General features: G+C 42.8%; 1 protein-coding gene across 1 annotated transcript; it reads right to left on the bottom strand.

The window, feature by feature from the left end:
* Positions 1 to 369: 369 nt before the first annotated feature.
* TLCD5 (TLC domain containing 5) lies at positions 370 to 14991 on the bottom strand. The gene is made up of 3 exons (XM_069224878.1): positions 14911 to 14991; positions 6264 to 6460; positions 370 to 1953 (listed from the first exon to the last, which is right to left on the bottom strand). The coding sequence occupies exons 2-3, from the start codon at positions 6457 to 6459 to the stop codon at positions 1436 to 1438; spliced, it is 714 nt and encodes a 237-aa protein (XP_069080979.1). The 5' UTR covers position 6460; positions 14911 to 14991; the 3' UTR covers positions 370 to 1435.
* Between the last annotated feature and the right edge of the window lie 3968 nt (positions 14992 to 18959).

Genomic DNA, 18959 nt, shown 5'->3' with positions numbered 1-18959 from the left:
AACTTCCAAAAAACAAAGTAGAAGAAAATTGCCCCTTGTCAATTGGCGAACATAAAGAGAGGAGCCAAACCGTGATCTTCAATCATAATTTAAAAAGGGTCCGACTCCCGATGACCTACAAAATTTAGCAGCCATTGCGTTCTAATCTCCAAGTGGCTGCAACGACGTAAGACTACAATTGCCTTAGTGTTCAAAGGTGTTCCAACATAATTACAATATGTGGTTTCTATTTTAAAAATCCACGAAGCGTCCTATTGTTTTCATCCCCCACAGAATCTCTGTATCGCGTAAAACAGATCTGCAGCTCCAATATTTATCGGAGGATCGCTTTTTAGAGTAATTTAACAAAAGAACCTAGTTAGACAAATGTTTATGAAAATAATCTATTTATTGACAAACCACAATTCCACACTTCAACTTTAAACCCTGCAGGTCTTAACAAGAACACCAGTTCATATTCAGTCGTGTTCCCATATTCCTTCACGGGCTTATGACTTGTCCATGATTGAGAATCCGTGTTGCGCCCGATGTACATCAGAGGTAGACTACAATTTGTTCTGCAAGAGAGCACATGCCACCGAGGGAGCTACAAGTTTTCTTATCCTGGCAAGATAACGTGTTCTTCGCAATAATTACTTTGCTTTCAAGGTGCTGCATCTTCCCACTACTGGTACCAACCCACCTTATCGTTTACAGGTGGAAACAGTCTTTCTTCACTTGCCAAGCAACTTCTTTTTCACTTTTATAAGACTTCGAAAGGGTGCCCTCTGGATGTCTTGATTAATAATTTGATAGCTTTTAAGTGGCAGCTAGCCAGCATTTTACAGCGTCAGTTCTCAGCTCTTAACTCTTCAGGGAAGACATTATCGCAACAATCAAATAACATCTCCACTTAGCAGCAATTTTAGAATGCTTTGCTGGGGACAGCTCCTGCAAAATATCACTCTGTTGTCCATGTGGAAAACCAGTGTTCTTTTATGAGGCTTAAATGTGCCCCTCTTTCTAACAATGAAAGAGACTCAAACTACTCCTAAACCTGGGTGGACCAGGCCCACAAATTGCTCTGCAAAAGACTTGAGCACTGTATCCTTGTTGGTGGCAGTGCATTTGGCAGCTTTTCATGGTACTCACAAATCCCTGATCTCTAGTTGCCAGGATCACCCTGCTGGAAAACTTCAGTGCACCATAAACTAAAACCTCATTACAACTAGTGCGAGATCTGATACGTCAAAGTTCAGCCATGCTATCTCCACATTTCAGGACGATGTTTCCATTTACCATAAACTTCCATTGCAAAGGCTAAAATACCTTCCCTCCCTTTGTATCACCCCTTTCTATCATCCAAAGCTTATTTTCTGTAGAAAGTAGAGCTCTAAACCATGCCTTTCCACATGTTGTAATACTACTACAACACATATTCTGTTTTTACTTAACATTATTGTATTTTGCGATGGTTATTCCTTTGCTTATGGCTAACCCATTGGTACTTCATCACACTCTTCTTCCAAGCAAACCGCCAAATGCTGATCATGAACGCCCACGAGACAATATACATGGCCACTCCACCAACTTTCACAAACCAACGTGGCGTGGGGGAAACCAACTCACACCAAAGGAGGTTGGCTCCCACACCAATGCGCACAGTAGTGAAGAGGGCCACAAACAGAAAGTCCACCAGATCACCGCAGAAGCTGTGGTAGTGACCCATTTCACGCAGGAACCAGCGAGCCTGCAGGAGGGGATTTGTGATCTCACTGCCAAAGAGAACAGCATTGACTTCAGTGGCAGATTCGCCGAGAATCAAAGCCATGTTAATTCCCAGAATACTTAGAACATGATGGACTAGCATCAGGAGTCGTTCGGTCTGAAAATACACGCACCAGCACAAGTCAAAGATGAAATAGCCCAGGGTGAGACAGAGAACCTGAACCTGAAGAGCTGTATTCAGAGATCCTGTAAGCAAAGAAATCAAAGTTTGATTATTTCGAGGACAGAGCTAAACAGAACTGCAGCAATGCTGAGTAAACTATTGTAAATGTTAGCATCATTCTATTCAAGCAACTAGAGTCATGCACACAAAGGAGCTGAGCTTATCACATTAATAGGTATACAACAAGCATTTATAAAAAGAGGCAAAATAAACAAGTCCACTTTGGATGGAGTGCAATAGCTTAGTTGATGGTTTAAGCATTTCAAATCGTGTACCTTGATGTAAAACTGGACTGGTTGGTTTTAAACTCAAAATCAACCTTCAATGAAACATCAAATCACATTTCACTTTATATAATTAAAATAGCTAATTTTAAAGGTGTTTATGCAAGTATACATTAAACAGTTTTATTGCTATGAACATAGAGCAGCACAATAATGTGCTATTATTGGGAAAGTTCACAACAGTATTAGTACTCTTGCTGGATAATCATGTGCATAATACAAGTGCCCATTAGCGACCCTCAGCATTTGAATAAGTGCAGCACTAAGGCTGGAATTGCACAGTGCCTGGTGTGCTCGCATTCAAAACTTTTATGAAAAGGATGTACCTGGGTGTCTCAGACCTGCCAACTCACAAGGTGCCATGTGACACACGAGATTGGCTCCCCTAACATGGTCTCCCGGTGAGGAGCCAATATCACACAGTGGCAGGGAAAACTAACTAGCTGTAAACAGTGGTTTCAGCTTGTTTTCGGATGCTTTTAACGGCAGATGTCTATTAATAGGTGTGAAAACACCCCAGGACATCGGCAGCAGCCTCAGCAAGCATTTATTTTTTTGTTAGAGGAAAAGGTTTGGGGCCGGGGTGGGGCAAAAGTGTCTCTTAGGTGCTTCTAGGTATGAGGCCACGCCCCGTCCAATGCTCCACCCCTCCTCACACTATGGGATTTTTTAGGGAAGTTGGCAGGCCTGGTGTCTGGCTACAGCAGTTACTTAGGCTGTGGTGGGCTGCTTCAAAAACAATGGACTAGTTGCTTATGGCTACTTCTCTATATGTGGAAACCAAAGAATCAACACAAACAGAAGGTCTCCGAGTAACCTCAGGAGTACTTTACAGATGTGTTGCGGAATACCATCTAAGTGACAATAGTGGCAGAACTTGAATATCCACTCACTCATTCATCTATATATTCCTCTCAGTAGCTTAAGCACTAGCTCCACAGATGTGCCTGTAAACTACATGTAGTTCATGCTCCAAATGTATATGTTTGGTGAGCGATGAACATGTGCACTTGTCGCCCTCCTGGAACACTTATTTCGCTACTGCCATGCTGTATCTGTTATGTGGGAAAGCAAAGCTGCACTACTGCTGCCCGATTTGTACTTGTCAAGGGAAAAGTCAAGAGAAAAGCTTTCTCTGCCCCTTCTTACGAAAAATGCAAATGATATATTAAATGCACTTGCATACCAGGTCCTATGAAGAACGGACTGTTTTAAAGTGTGAGAAAGAATGTAATTTTCCATGGTCACCCCTACCTCAATCACCCCATATTTGGAGAGCTCCAAGAACAATACTTTCTTCAGTACCCTTCTTATCAGAAGCAACTGGATTTACTGGGTTATGGCCCCTTGGTGCTATCCATAAGGTCCAGGCAGCCTTACCCAAAAACATGAACAATTGCCCCAGAAAGTCTGAAAAACTGGAACTTAGAAGAACAATTCTTGGACTTTAAGGACCTCTGGAGAGTGAGCTGGAACTGGCAAAAAGTTCCTGCTTTTGAGAGGACAAAGCTTCAGGCTTGCCCTGCTGGAAGATTTCAGCCTCTGAAAAAAATAAATATATATATAATATATATATATATATATATATATATATATATATATATATATATATATAATAAAAACCACAACCAAGTAAGTTGTAAGTTCGAAACCCAGATATTGTCATCTTGCAAAGGTGTGAAAAGTATCAGACCGATAAGAGGACTTGGGCAGGCACAAAATGTACATGTTCCCTCTTTGAGCTTTTCCTGTCAAAATCAATGGCTTCAGCTACATAGCTACCTACATCTTGTCCAATGGTTAGCCATACTTGAGAGGACTTTCCTGGATAAAGCCTGCAGCTATGCTCCACTGGAGGACTGGGACAACCCACTTGGGGTGTATGACATAAGCTCCATTGTAATCAGCCTAACATTGTGCTTAGGTCCCAGTCAGCCACAAGCAGTGACTTCTAATTTATGCTTTACTTTTTCTTGGTGCTTTTTGCCATTAACCTTTCAAAGTAAACGTCTTCAGTTCCCCATATTGGATCTAAGTTGGTTTGGTGTATTTTTTTCTCATTATTTTTTTAATCTAATTTTAGAAACTGGGTGTGGGATTTTTATTGTCCGGTGTTTTGACTATTTAATATTTTTGGTACTGCTAAACACTTTACACACTTTTCCTTAAGTTAGTTTTATCTGTTCCATTCCAAAGCTACCAGGGGTTGAGCCCAGATTATTTTACTGAGCTTCTGTGTTTAGCCTAACAGAATTTTGGACTCCCCACACAAGAGGGACTCCCATTCTCCCCAACCAATGACCCATTTTCTTACATACAGTACTTGATTTTAGAAACCTTTTGTCCAGGAGAAGGTGCCAAAACATGTTGATGGAAAAAAGGGTCGATTGCACAACTCTAATTTTTAATCTTGTGGTATGAAACAGCACTTTTAAGACCATTTTGGCTCACTTACTCACACCGTTAGTACATGCCTTTCTGTTTCACAAAAGGAGAACATAAAAGTCTAAGTAAAGGACTTAACTTCACCCACACTTGGGAACCTATACCTGGGAGGGTGCAGAATCAGTTAACAGTAGTGCCCTCTAAGTTTTCTTACTGCTAGATGTGTAAACTTGATGATGATGATGTATACCACACTGGGGAAAGGGGCACATGAATGTATGGTAAATTCATTAGAGGTCTGGTTGTTTGCTCTACGAGGTTTGTTTTTACTGTATGTTTATGTCTGTTTAAGGGGAGTGTACAATCGTCCTTTAACTCATTGTACACTCGCTTCACGCAGTTAGCTATATGTCCTGTATGTGCAAGAGTCATGCGATGTTCCTTCTGCTACTGCCACCTGTGCTTTTTAGTGAATGTTGGGGAACATTGCTCTGCTGCTCTCCATGTTGCACCTTTGTGTTGTGAAGTTTGCTATAAAGTTTCCACTACACAAAAGACCAAACAATTTGCACTGCCAGTGCTGTTTTCAAAGAGTGAAGCCAATGAAAGAGAACCCACACAAAATATGCGAGCACAGAATAAGTTCAGTTTTACGCTTGAAACAGGCACTTCTTGGAATGATCTAGAGCAGTGGTTCCCAAACTTTTGACTTCTGTGGACCCCCACTTTATCATTACTGGAAACCAGCGATCCCCCCCCCCCCCCCCTGAGTCATTACTGAAAGCTGGAGACCTAATATCTTAATATTGTTGAATTTTCTAAGCAGTCACGGACCCCTTGAGAAGGCTTCATGGACCCCGTGGGGTCCCCGGACCACATGTTGGGAACCACTAAACTAGAGAACTTTGTAAAATGTTAAAACATTGCTGACAGGTGCTTTATGTCTCGTATAACACGTTCAGCTACTTCTTGCAGTTTAGCCAAGAGCACTTTGAGCAGTTGACATTTTTAACCCATAATGAAAGTATTAAATGGAAATCTACAACCCCCACACCCCCCTCAATGCAAAGTTGTTAGCTAAAAATCCAGGACTGGCTGATGGCATACGGTTAGTGCCATGTGATAAACTTGTGAAATGTAAAATAAAATCGAGTTCCCCACTTTATGCCTTTTTTATTTTGTAAGAAATCAGGAGTTAAACAGCCCATGGATAAGAAGGACAAAATAGCCAATAAGCAGTGAGATGCTTGCATTTGAAAGGCTAACATTAACAGTCTTTGGAAAAAGGGCACGGTAAAGGAGAGGGTACTTATTTTAAACAAAGCAAGCAGCAATTGGAAGTGTCTTAGGAGATGCAGAGAAAGGAAAAACAATATGCTGGCAGCCCTCTTCCTGAAACCCATTCTAGGATTAGTCGGCAGCAGGTGCTGTCCCGTAACCAAAGCCAATGTAAGTGCCCACACAAAGGACCCCACAGAAATTCATGTGATGTTCTTCAATGAGGTAAAAAACATGGGACACAGCCCACAATTAACCATCTTTACGCAATCTCCTTGTTTAAAATTTGTTAAGAATACATCTAAGACACAACTAAACCAAAGTGGAAATGGCATTTAAAATAAACCTTTAGGTCTACATCAATGAAATGCTAGATTACAACTCACCTGGATGGGTAAATGGCCATGGTCCATCGATAAAGCCAACATAGGCAGAGAGAGAGATGATAAGAAACCCATGGATCACTGTCACTATTCTACAGTTCCATTCGTAATTCCGATGCTTGTTTAGATGGCAAAAGGAAACATACAGAGAGAACCAGCCAATAAGACTGCAGGCGACCAGAAGCAGGGGCGACACCATCCTGAAGAGAGAGGGTGCAGGTCGGGAGGGAAAAGAAAGCACATGCAATAGTAGCTGAACAAATTCAAAGTAAGCAATCTTCTGGCACGAGGCTGCATTTCACAACCCTGAGAGGATCAATACTAAGAAAGAATGTTTACACAGACAAACAAGGTTGTTTTGTCCACAGTGCTCTTACACCCATCTCAAACATTCGTTAACACTGAAAATCAATGCATTGGTTGTTCCAATGTTGTATTAAGTATCCCCAACTCTAGTCTCTTGCCCTAGAGTATACTGGTTTCAACCAACTGCCAGTAAGGCTTTGAATATAACTTACAAAACCCAATACACTACACTCCATTGGTATATTGCCTAATACCCATCATCAGGCACTGAAGCTCATTTGGAGGCTAGTAGCATTCGTGTCTGTGGGAGTGATCTGGATGGATAGATGTCAGTCATATAGGCTACACCGGAAATGCTTTGAGCGAGGAGAAAAATCTTGCTCTTACCATGTTCTGTTACTGCAACTCCATATGAATTTGAAGCCGGGAGTGAGAGATAGGGCAAGTAAGCATAAAATGCTACTGTATGGACAGACTGAAGGTGCATAAGTACAGTGTGGCTTTCACAAAGCATCAATCATTCCCTCCTATTCCATAGATCACCACTGCTCTATGGCCATCTCAATACATTTTTACTCAACAGGCAAAGTACGCTTTGGCACCCTTCCTCTTCACGTTTCTATTGGTGTAGCTTTAGTTTTCTGCATAACAATGTATGGCTAAATGCCAGTTTGGCGCTCATAAAGCGGTGTCATGGGAAAATACCAATTTACGGCAGCCCTGCGTAGTTGTCCCATCTGTAATTAATTCACTCTTCTTCTAAACATAACCTTCTTTACCTCCAGTCTTCTGGTCCACACTATCAAAGAGCCATTTAATTATTTGACAGTCTAACTGACTAATACTGATTTCCCCTCATTTCATTTTCCAAACCAACAGTATGCAAGTATAAATACACTTCCATACTTTGTTAAATCTCACAGTCCCATATTTCATTTTCTAACACGTCATCCTACGGTCAGTATCATAATTCAACTCTAGTGTTTCTCAGCCTCCCACCCGAATCCTGTACCACTCATCACCTGTATCGACTCAGTTATATAGAGTATCTCAACCAGACAACACACAAACATATCTTTATTCTCCATATGACAGAAAACTGATGATCCCTACTTCACTGTGCCACCCCACATTATGGCCAGATGCCACCCAACAGTATCAAATTAAATCATCTGTTATACACCTACGACCCTAATTTTCGATCCAACAGTAATCCCGAATCGTATTATCCAGTTGCACTCTCTTGTACCACTGTTACGTTGTGCCCTATGATCTGATTTAAAGAAATTAGTTTGAGTCAGAGGAAAATTCTGGCCAATAGGAACTACCAATGTTTCCAGGAATGCAGAACACAGGTCGTATGTGTGTCTTGACCCACAGAATGTTTACCACAACACTAGTCTGTCTAGTATAAATGTGCAGTCTAACAGTGGATATCTATGGTGACCAAATAACTTCAAACTACAAATATACCAGATTCTTGACATTTGGTGACCAAATAATTTCGCACCACAAGTCTACCAGATTTCCGGTACTTTGTTTTCAGCTAACAAATTAATGCATTCTGGGAGTTATAGTCTTGGTTAGCTTCCACTCACCAAACATACCTGATAATTATAGAAGGATAAAGTGGCAATGTAATAGGGTATCAGATAAGTTGGCTTAGTAAGTCAGATTGTTGCTGCGGAGCTAACCAGTGATCAGCAGGTCACATGATCGAATTCCAGCAAGGTCTACTAAGACTCAGCCATAGACATTCTGATGTTGGTAAGAGTACCATTAAACTAGCAATAAAGAGACTTTTTATTTATAGTTAAGGCAGAACAAAAATTGTGTTCAAAGCACTATATATGTAAAAAAAAAAAAAAAAAAAAAAAAAAGTTAACATACAAAGATATCTTGTGAAACTCTACAAATACCAAAAGGTGAACATCCAACACCATGGGCCAGATGTAGGAAGCCTTTTGCGCCTCGCAAACGGCGAAAAACGTAGTTTGCGAGGCGCAAAAGGCTGAACGTGAGGCAGAATCACATTTCGTGAGTCGGTACCGACTCTCAATATGTGATTCCGACTCGCAAATAGGAAGGGGTGTTCCCTTCCTATTTGCGACCGCATCGCGATGTAGAGTTGCTTTGTGACCGCGAAAGCGGTCGCAAACCAACTCACAGTTACCATCCACTTGAAGTGGATGGTAACTCATTCGCAAAAGGGAAGGGATCCCCATGGGACCCCATCCCCTTTGTGAATGCAAAAAAATATATTTTTCAGAGCAGGCATTTCTCTGAAAAAAACGAAACTAAATGGTTTCGGTATTTTTTCTTTTTGCAGCTCGTTTTCCTTTAAGGAAAACGGGCTGCAAAAAGAAAAAAAAAAAAAAATGCTGTATTCAAAAAGCAGTTACGGACATGGTGGTCTGCTGTCTCCAGCAGGCCACCATCCCTGTGAGTGCCTAGACTCGCTATGGGGTCGCAAACTGTGACCCACCTCATAAGTATTCATGAGGTGGGTCTTTGCGACCCCATAGCGAGTCGCAAAAGGTGTCTGAGACACCTTTCTGCATCTCGGATTGCGAGTCGCAATTGTATACTTACATACTACATCTGGCCCCAAGTCTTATAGGACATTGTGTCTTACTGTCTCGAACTTCAGAGAGAAAACCTAATGTATTCTGTATGTAGTTGTCTTTGTATCTTTATCTAACATCTTACAACAATTATTTATAAGCAAAATCACAGTCCTGGAAAGAGTGCCTGTGATGACAAGGAGTGAGGTCCCAACGCTAAAAAAAAAACAAAAAAAAATTTAAAACATATTTTAGAAGTATTTCTACAGTGTGACCCCCCCCCACCCAAAAAAAGATGTATGTGTGTAGTATTTCTATAGCATGAACCTAGACAAAAGGTAGAGCAGCACTGCCTTTTGGCTGTGTTACTGTGGCAAATGTAGTTCAATTCCTATAACAAGTCACTTCCCCAGTCTTTGATTGAAACCAACATGATTTTACTATATTCAGGGCACCCTTCCCCAAGTCCCAGACCTAAGGAGCATTCCTATTAAACCTGCGTTATCCACCTCCTCCTCGCCACCACGAGTATGTCTAACAGTAAGTTAGTAAAACAGCCTTAGCAGCATACCCTCACTGGTCTCATCATCCAATTTACTCCCTCTACTAAAGTAGGTGAGAGACAGGGGATCAAAGTTAGGGCCGGGCACCCAACCAAAATGTGGCCCACATTTATGGATAATGCCCTTTGATGAAACATTTGTTAGTTAGCATCAAGGGAGTCATTTTGGGAGAAATTTGTGTTAAGTTAAGCTTTTTAAGCTTGTGGGGCCAGCAGCAATGGCCAAAGCTAGAAGACCATTATTCCACTGCAACTCACTACAGGTCTCTTAACCGTATCCTCAGGCCTATACATTTCTTCACTTCAGGTCCAAGAATTTGTTAGTCACCCTCCAGTCTGTAGTCTGTGCTGGCCCACAGATCCTCAAGTTCCCTGTCTGCGATCAGGTCATGAATCAGAGGATCCTGTGCATCCTTGTGTCTGGAGGGTTCTATGGGCTCGAAAAATCTACTCGACCACTCGCTATGGCAAGTTTTATTTTAGGAGGTCAGGCTATTTTTAGATCCTACTCACCCTTTCTGGCGAGTGGCCAAAGAACAAGTGTTTTGTTCAATCAGAAACTGAATGAGCAATTAAGATGCCTTTAAATTTTATTCTGGTCACATCTGTTCTGTGTTCAGAGACAGAGGTCAAAAGTCAGCTTGTCTTCTTGCACTGCAAATACTTTTCCTTGTGACTGCAGAGTTCCAGGACTTTGTAAGGTGAATTTGTCTGACCTATGTGAAATGAAAGGCTTTTGGTATCAGGTTTTTCCTTACACACAACACTTCTATAACTAAGTCAACTTTACACACAATTCAAAATATATTTCAGTAGCTATGAAAGACCATTTTTTGTACTTCTGTTTGATGAAAAAAATATCTTAATAGGATGAAAAAAGTCAGAACACTTTACTTGGTTATGTGCAAATGATAAACGTTTTCTGAAACCCAATTTTCACTGATTGTTAATACATTATATGGGGCCAGATGTATCATTTTTCAAAATAGGGATTACCTAATTGTGATTTTTATTGAATTACAATTAAGTAATCGCTATTGGAATGTATTAAACTCCAGGAGTTTCATACTGCGATTCCCAAGGGCTCGCAAATCGACCTACCTCATTAATATTCATGAGGTAGGTCGCAATTTGCAAGCCATTGCGAATGGCTACAATCAGAGGGCTGGTGGCCTTCTCTTTTCGCATGCATTCACAAAGGAGAACGGACCCCTTCCTCTTTGCGAATGGGTTACCACCTACTTGAAGTATGTGGTAACTAATTATTTTGCGACCGCATTCACGGTCGCAAAACAATCATGCATACCTCTGCGATTCGGTATTAAGAAGGGATGCCCTTGACACGCCCCTTCCTAATACAGAATCGGCATGTAGTCGGAAATCTAAATTGCGATTTTGTAACAAGTTACCAAATCGCAAATTGGACTTGTTACATACCAAAATGCATTTTTGCAATCGAAAATATGTTTGATACATCTGGCCCATAGTTCTATCAGTAGTCTGCAAGTTAGTGGGAAGGTTTTTGGACATTTCTTGGAAATCTACGGTCTGTAAATGACAGTGCACTACCAAATCATGCTTTAGTAAAATATTTATTAAAAGTGAGTGTTTAAACATAAACTGAGAAACATTCCTGCCCTCATGGCAAAGTTATTAGTAAACTAAAAGACAAGTCATGCATGGATCATGTGTACCCTACATAGGGGCTAGATTTATTATACATGGAGCAAACGTTTATTGTAATTAATCAAACAAAAGAGGATTTTTTTTGTTTTTTTACAGCAGAAATGCTGAACTCACATATTGGAAGGTGCACCCATATGTGAGAATGAAGAAAAAGGGGACTGTAAAATACAATACTTGCCTAGGGTCACAATTTGAGACCCTCACAATTTGAGATGCGTTTTCGGGTCAAGTACATTACAGTTAGGTCGAGTAGATTATTCAAGCTACTCGACCTGCAGGTCTAGTAACATTTTTATAATTTTTTGAGGCCTGGTTCCGTTCACCCTCAAGGAACAAGGGGCCCTGCTCATCCTAAGGCCTTGAGACACTTGCTCATTATTAGTTAGTATTGAAGCTCCTCACACACCAATAGGACCCTTAACCTCATTTCCATTCTGAGTCCCCAAACGCTCCTGTTGACAGAGGTCCTTAAATGCTCCTGCTCAATCTCAGATACCTATGAAATTCAGCTCCCCTGATTTCCCTCTTCATTATTCGGCCTTGAAGCTATTGCTCACTCTTACCCAGCCACTCCAGCTCACTCTCAAGTTACTGAGGACCATGTTCACCTGAAATGCTCTGATTTCTGTGTTTACTCTCAGGTCACATCGCCAGGTGCTAAGATTACCCCAAGGACCTGAGGCTCCCGTTCATTCCCATCTCCCAGAGAGGGCTACGGTGCAAGCATGAGCGTCAATGGTGTTGATCAGTTTAGATCTGAGCCTTCAGTTTGCCTTCATTTCCCTAAAACAATTGCTCACTCATGTCCCTGATGTTCCTGGCTGTCCTTAAGCTGCTGCTTGCCATCAGAATCCTTGGACTCCTACTCAGCCTCAGGTATACAAGGTTCCTACTCACCTTTGTTTTTCTGAGGCTCTTGGGCACCATCAGTTCTGTAAGAGGCTCTGCTCAGGACATATGTCCCTGGAGCTCCGGACTGGCAAACTTCCTGGGACGATGCAGCATGCATCCCTGGTTATGCACAGAGTGTACAATGGTTGTCACTCAGAAACCTTTCTGAAAGCCAACTCTCTGGGGGTCGCATACAGTTTAGTACTTGATATCTTTTGTATTGTGGGAAGAGACAATTGTTTGAATCTGAAAATGTTGCAGGAAGTCACTTAATATGCAGATTGAATTAGCTACTTGATAAGATCAGCCCCAACTCTCTCTCTCAGAAATACGTATGCCACCCTTCAATTCTCTCAACCTTTTCTCTATTCCCTCATTTCACCTTCTCTATCATCAAATGAGACTATATGATGTTCTAGCTCTCTGTATTTCTATCTATCCATAGCATCATCTTTTTCCTATCTGCCTACTGCCTTCCTTTCCTTCTGTCTCCACACCACTTTTTAACTTGTGGTGTACACCCTCATTTTCCCTATCACGTTTCCCCTATCTCTATTCGATCCTCTATTTCTCTACTTTTCCTCTCCGTGCTGCCTCCCATTCTACACGTCCTTCACTTAGTCCTTCTCATTCTACCTTTCTTTCATTATCTTTCTTTGTCTACAAATCCCCCCTCTCACTCCTGTGTCTCCCCTGTGGGCTCTTTATTCGGTTATTTTTATAATTCCCATGCCCTTATTCTTTCTCTCATTTTGTATATCACCTTAGAGTTTTATTTCATGTCTGTCTTGCAAACCCTCCCTTTGTCTCCATCTATGCTTTCCTGTAAATACTACTCACTTCTCTCTGCCCCTTTAACGTGTGTCCTGTATTACACCTAATACTATATTCTATAGTGTCCGATGTATTGCCTTGCTGCAGACAGATCATAAACTGCTCTCGTGTCCAGAAGCAGCGCTAAAACCAAAGAATCCACCGCTGGAAATTTACTTTACCATTCTATGCCTACTATGAAGCGATTTCCCCCAGTGGATTGGACTCTAGATTTGCCCCCACGGAATGCCAACAACCTCTAAACTAAGAATTAGACTGTGGGAGAGAACTAGGATAATGCACATAAGGGATTATCCATCCTTCGTGTTCACAGACCAGGAAGCATTTGACAACCTCTTCTGCCTTGCTCTCCATTATTTGCTTTGTCATTCACATTCTTGGGTCACTCCTCTTCGCTTTATCTTTACCAATTTCTGCCCTTCTCTTCATACTTTCACTTGTTCTCCTTAATCTCTCCCCACTCACCTTTCTGCATCCCTAGTTTTCTTATCCAATGCCCTCTCCTTTGTTCTTTCTTCACTTCCCTACCCCTCTTTGCCATTCTTCTCCAGTCGGCACATCTCACTTCTCCTTTTGTCTCTCGCCACATTGCATCCCTCGCTGAATCCATTTTGTAACTCTCCCATTATGTCTGTTCTCCAATCCCTTCGACGTTTTGTCCCAGGATGAATGTTTTTCACTGTAACGTTGTCAAAAGAACAATGTCACTGAATTGTCAAAAAAGTTTTGTCTTTGCTCATTTTAGCTGTTAAAGATTGTTTTTTTATTATTTTCGCTCAATGAGGAATAAGAGGTCCCTCGTAGTTTTTAAGGTGACACGATAGCAGAAGACACCCGGAGCTCGTCTGTCTGCTGCTCTGGAGATAAAAAAAAATAGAAAGCCCCTTAAAAAGCCAATCATTCGTACTCTGGCTCCCTGCATAGCCCCGTTTAACCCCTAATAACATTATTGCTAGCTGTAACGTTCAAAAACAGCACTGTCCCCGAAGCCTCACCACCACGCTCAGAGATTCAGGATGGGAGGAGACCCACTCACCACATGTGATGCCTGCTCACTTGGGCCCGTTGTCCTAGAGCACATGACAATGAAACGTCGACCAGGTTCTGTACTTTGTTATTCAGATCTCTGGCATCACCTTTAAAACTGCAGCGGCCTTTCAGGGTGCGCACCGGCGGCCCAGGCAAATGTGAGTTTATCTACTACTGAAAAAACCCACTCCCCAGCTAGCCTTTGTCACCGGCCACTCGGGCAATGGCCCATTGCCCACCCTGCCAATCCGACCCCGGTGTGAAAACAGCAAAGGACCTAACTAACCTCAAGTATACAGATTTAAAGTTTCAAGTATCCTATTTGAGAATTACACAAGATATAAAAACAACCCGATCCAAAGAGTCAGCCAGATGCCACACCATTGTATTGAAAACACTGATATACTATTTTTGACTCAATGCAGCTGGCTGAGGAATTGCTGAGAGCTACCTGCTAGGGAAGCCGTTCACTCTAAGAAATCAAGAATACACACGTTCTCACTTCTGGAATATGTGTCAAGTCACAGTCCGTGTCGGGACAGGAGATGGAAGCAAATACCGGGAGATGCCGGATCTGGCTTTATAACGACAGTATTACATTGCTGAGAATACAAGGGGTGGACAAAGTAGTAAGGGCATAGAGGCCCACACAAGGCCTGTCTGGTGTAACATGCATGAGAGAGGGAGGTCGGGAAGGTTCGTAGAGTCCATGGAACCCGCTGCGGTCGCCATAGGGCTCGCAGCATCGTTAGGGTGCCACCGCTGGCTCAGACTGTACCTGCTGTAGATGCTGCGCGTTCTTTCCGGTCCACACCCTGCGTCACAAGCGCGTCGCTTCCTATGAAATCCTCCTGCAGGTTTGCGGTATCGAAGGCTGTAATTGGCGGAAACCGCGCTGTACGATTGTATACTCGTTAAAACACGCCCATCGCTTCTCTGATTGGCTCGTGTTCACTAGAGACCTTCAGTGTAAAATGCTCTCAATTATACATATTTTATTTCTGTTTTGGTTGCAGCTAAATGGGCTCTGCGTTTCCGGTTAGAATATCGTACGCAAATGTTGTAATTTAAGTATATACAGTATGTTCACCTTTTGTGTTTGAAAGTTATGTATACCGTATATCTACATGCAGGGGCTTAGGAGACTCTTAGGGCCAGATTTAAAAGGCCGTATCGCCACCAGAGTGTCACTTTTAGTGATACTGCGTCGTATATACAAGGTGGCGTAAAACCACTTTTTGTAAATATGCCCCCTTCCCACGCAGCACTTTGCATGTAGGGGCGTGCAATGGGTGTTAATGTGGGCTTTGTCCCAGAATTACGAGTCTTCGTGAACCTGAGGCAGCGCCAAAATCTAATGCCACCCCAAGGGTGGTGTTAGCATGGCGCAACAAGGAGAAATGTTTTCATTTCTCCTTGTTTTTTACTCTTTCTATGAGTCCTGAAATCTGCAGGACACATAGAAAGAGCAATTCGCCATTGAAGATTGTTTTTGTGCAGGAAGGTGTCTCTCCTCCACAAAAACAATCTCTCCTGCAGCACAGCCATCCTTGCACCATGGTGCAAGGGTGGCTGCGTTGGCGCTCAGCAGCAAAATTAGCGCTGGCGCAGGGGGAAACACAGGGGTGCGCGTATTCGATAAAATGCAGCGCATTCATGCATTTTGAAAGTGACAGAGCACAGCACTGCCAAATGTGGTGTGGCATCGTGCTCCATCATTTTCTTTTAAATCTGGGCCAACATTTCTTAGGGGGGGCGTTACGGTCAGCCTCAGGTACCCAATACAAAATTCCTGTGGTCTTCACACCACTGACTCAAGTACACCTGTACAAACATAGAGGTTGGAAGTCAAATAGTGATATTAAAATACACTATTTTTTGATACAAAGTTCAGATGTGTTTTTATCAAACACAGCCTAATGTACGGTAACTCAGGGAGTCAAGGCTTCTACTGCCAAATTTCAAACATATCCTGGAGGTCACAGGTTTGAGACTCTGCAGGATCTGCTTTTCATCCTTCAGAAGTTCATAACATGAGTGCTACTTAGTTGACATGATATTAACCCCTGTATATTTCTTTTGGCAAAAAAGTGCCCAGCAGGACAAGCAAAATCGCAAAGTTTTAATTTCTATAGTAATTTTTTATTTATTTTGCCAAGTCTTCTTTTCTCACTTTGCGCTCATGTTTTGTTTTTGGTTGGGGGCCCTGTTCTCAAAAGATGACATCTTGTTCTAAATATTGCAAATTAAAATTGTTTCGTTCTTATGTGTAGTTTTTGAAATTATGCATTAACAGATATGTGTTGACTACACCAGAGTACACCCCACTCCAATCCAATCCACCCCACTCCAATCCAGATAACTCACCCCAGTTGATCATACTCCAATCCTCCCAACCCACCCCATTCCAATCTGCCTCACTCCAATCCAAAACAATTTGCCCCTCTCCAATCCAAAAATCTGCTCCCTTCCAATACAGCAATTCAAAACAATCTGCCCCACTCCAATCCACAACAATCTGCCCCACCCAATCCCAAAAATCTGCCCCACCCAAGTTCGAAACAATCTGCCCCACTGCAATCCAAAACAATCCTTCTCACTCCAATCTGTCCCACTCAATCCAAAACAATCTGCCACACTCTAATCTGCCCCACTTCAATCCCAAAAATATGCCCCACTCCAATCCAAAACAATCTGCTTCTCTACAATCCAAAATAATCTGCCCAATTCCAATACAGCAATCCAAAACCATCTGCCCCACTCCAATCCACAACAATCTGCCCCTCTCCAATCCAAAAAATGTTCCCTCTTCCAAAACAGCAATCTAAAACAATTTGCCCCACTCTAACCCACAACAATCTGCCCCAACCCAATCCCCCAAAATCTGCCCCACTCCAATCCAAAACAATCTTCCCCACCCCAGTTCCAAACAATCTGCCCCACTCCAATCCAAAACACTCTGCCCCACTCCAATCTGTCCCACTCAATCCAAAACAATCTGCCCCAGTCCAATCTGCCCCACTTTAATCCAACACAATCTGCCCCACTCCAATCCAAAACTATCTGCCCCACACCAACCACTCCATTCCAGTCCTCTCCCCTTGAGTCCACCTCACTCCATCCCAATCCACCACACTCCAATCCTCTCAACCCACCCCTCTCCAATCTGCCCCACTGCAATCCAAAATAATTTACCACATTCCAATACAGCAATCCAAAACAATCTGTCCCACTCCAATCCACAACAATCAGCTCCACCCCAATCCAAAACAATCTGCACACTCCAACGCAGAACAATCTGCCCACTCCAATCCAAAACTATCTTCCCCACTCCAATATAAAACAATCAGCCCCACCTCAATCTGCCCAACTCCAGTCCAAAACAATCCGCTCCACTCCAATCTGCCTCACTCCAATATAAAACAATGTGCCACACTTCAGTGTACCCCACTCTAGTCCAAAACAATCTGCCCACTCCAATACAAATCAGTCTGCCCCACTCCAGTCCAAAACAGTTTGCCCCACTCCAATCCAAAACAATCTTCCCCACTCTAATCTGCCCCACTCCAATCCAAAACAACCTGCCCCACTCCAGTCCAGTCCACTCCAATCCAGTCCATCTCACCCTAATCTAATCCAACCAACTCCATCACAACTGACCCCATTCGAATTTACCACAATCCAGTCTAAACCAATCCAATCCACCCCAATTCAGTCTAATCCAATCCACCCAAATTAAATCTACCCCACTCCAATCCAATATAATCCAATCCAATCTACCCCACTCCAATCCACTCCAGTCCAACCCACCCCACTCCAGTCCAATCCACTCCGGTCCACCCCACTTCAATCCATCGCAACCCAATCCACCCACCTCACCTCACTCCAGTCCATCCCAATCTACCCTAATTCACCTCAATTCAATCAAGTTAACCTTAACCCACCACACTCCAATCCAATTCACCCCCACACCACCTTAATCAACCCCACACCACTCCAATCCAACCCATTCCAGTCCAATCCACCCCATTTTAATCCACCCACTCCAGTTTACTCAATCCAGTCGACCCCACACAATCCACCTCACTCCAATCCCCCACTCTACTCCAATCCACCCCACTTTACTTCAATCCACCTCTACTCCAGTCCACCCCACTCTTCTCCAATCCAGCCCACTTTACCTCAATCTAATCCACACCACCCCAGTTCATTCCACCCCTCTAATCTATTCCACCCCACTCCAGTCCACTCCGCCTCCACTTATCCAATCCAGTCAACCTCACTCTAATCCACTGACTCCAATCTAGTCTAATCGACCCAACTCTACCCCAATCCAATTCACCCCAGCTCAGTCCACCCCACTTCAATCCACCGAGCACACCCCACTCCAATTCTACCCCTCCAGTCCAATCTACCCCAACCCAAAACATCCACTCCACTCCAATCCACCTCACTACAATCCAATGAATCCATTCCACTCCAGTTCACTTAAATCCAACCCATCCCACTCCTGTCCAGTCTAATCCACCCCTCTCCAATTCACACCACTCAGAATTACCACAATCCTGTCCACCCCAGCCCAATCCAATCCAATCCACCCATGTAGGAGGCTGGCCTGGCTTGTAGTGGGTAACAGAGGTACTTACACCTTGTGCCAGGTCCAGTTATCCCTTATTAGTGTAGAAGAGTTGTTTCTAGCAGCTTAGGCTGTTAGAAGGTAGCTATGGCAAAGCAGCTTAGGCTGAACTAGGAGACATGTAAAGCTCCTACTATACCACTGGTGTCATATGCACAATGTCATAAGAAAACACAATACACAGAAGTACT

This window comes from Pleurodeles waltl, chromosome 3_1, assembly GCF_031143425.1.
Source record: "Pleurodeles waltl isolate 20211129_DDA chromosome 3_1, aPleWal1.hap1.20221129, whole genome shotgun sequence".
Classification (NCBI taxonomy): domain Eukaryota; kingdom Metazoa; phylum Chordata; class Amphibia; order Caudata; family Salamandridae; genus Pleurodeles; species Pleurodeles waltl.
The sequence above is the reverse complement of the archived record's forward strand: the minus strand, read 5'-3'. Positions and strand labels throughout refer to the sequence as shown.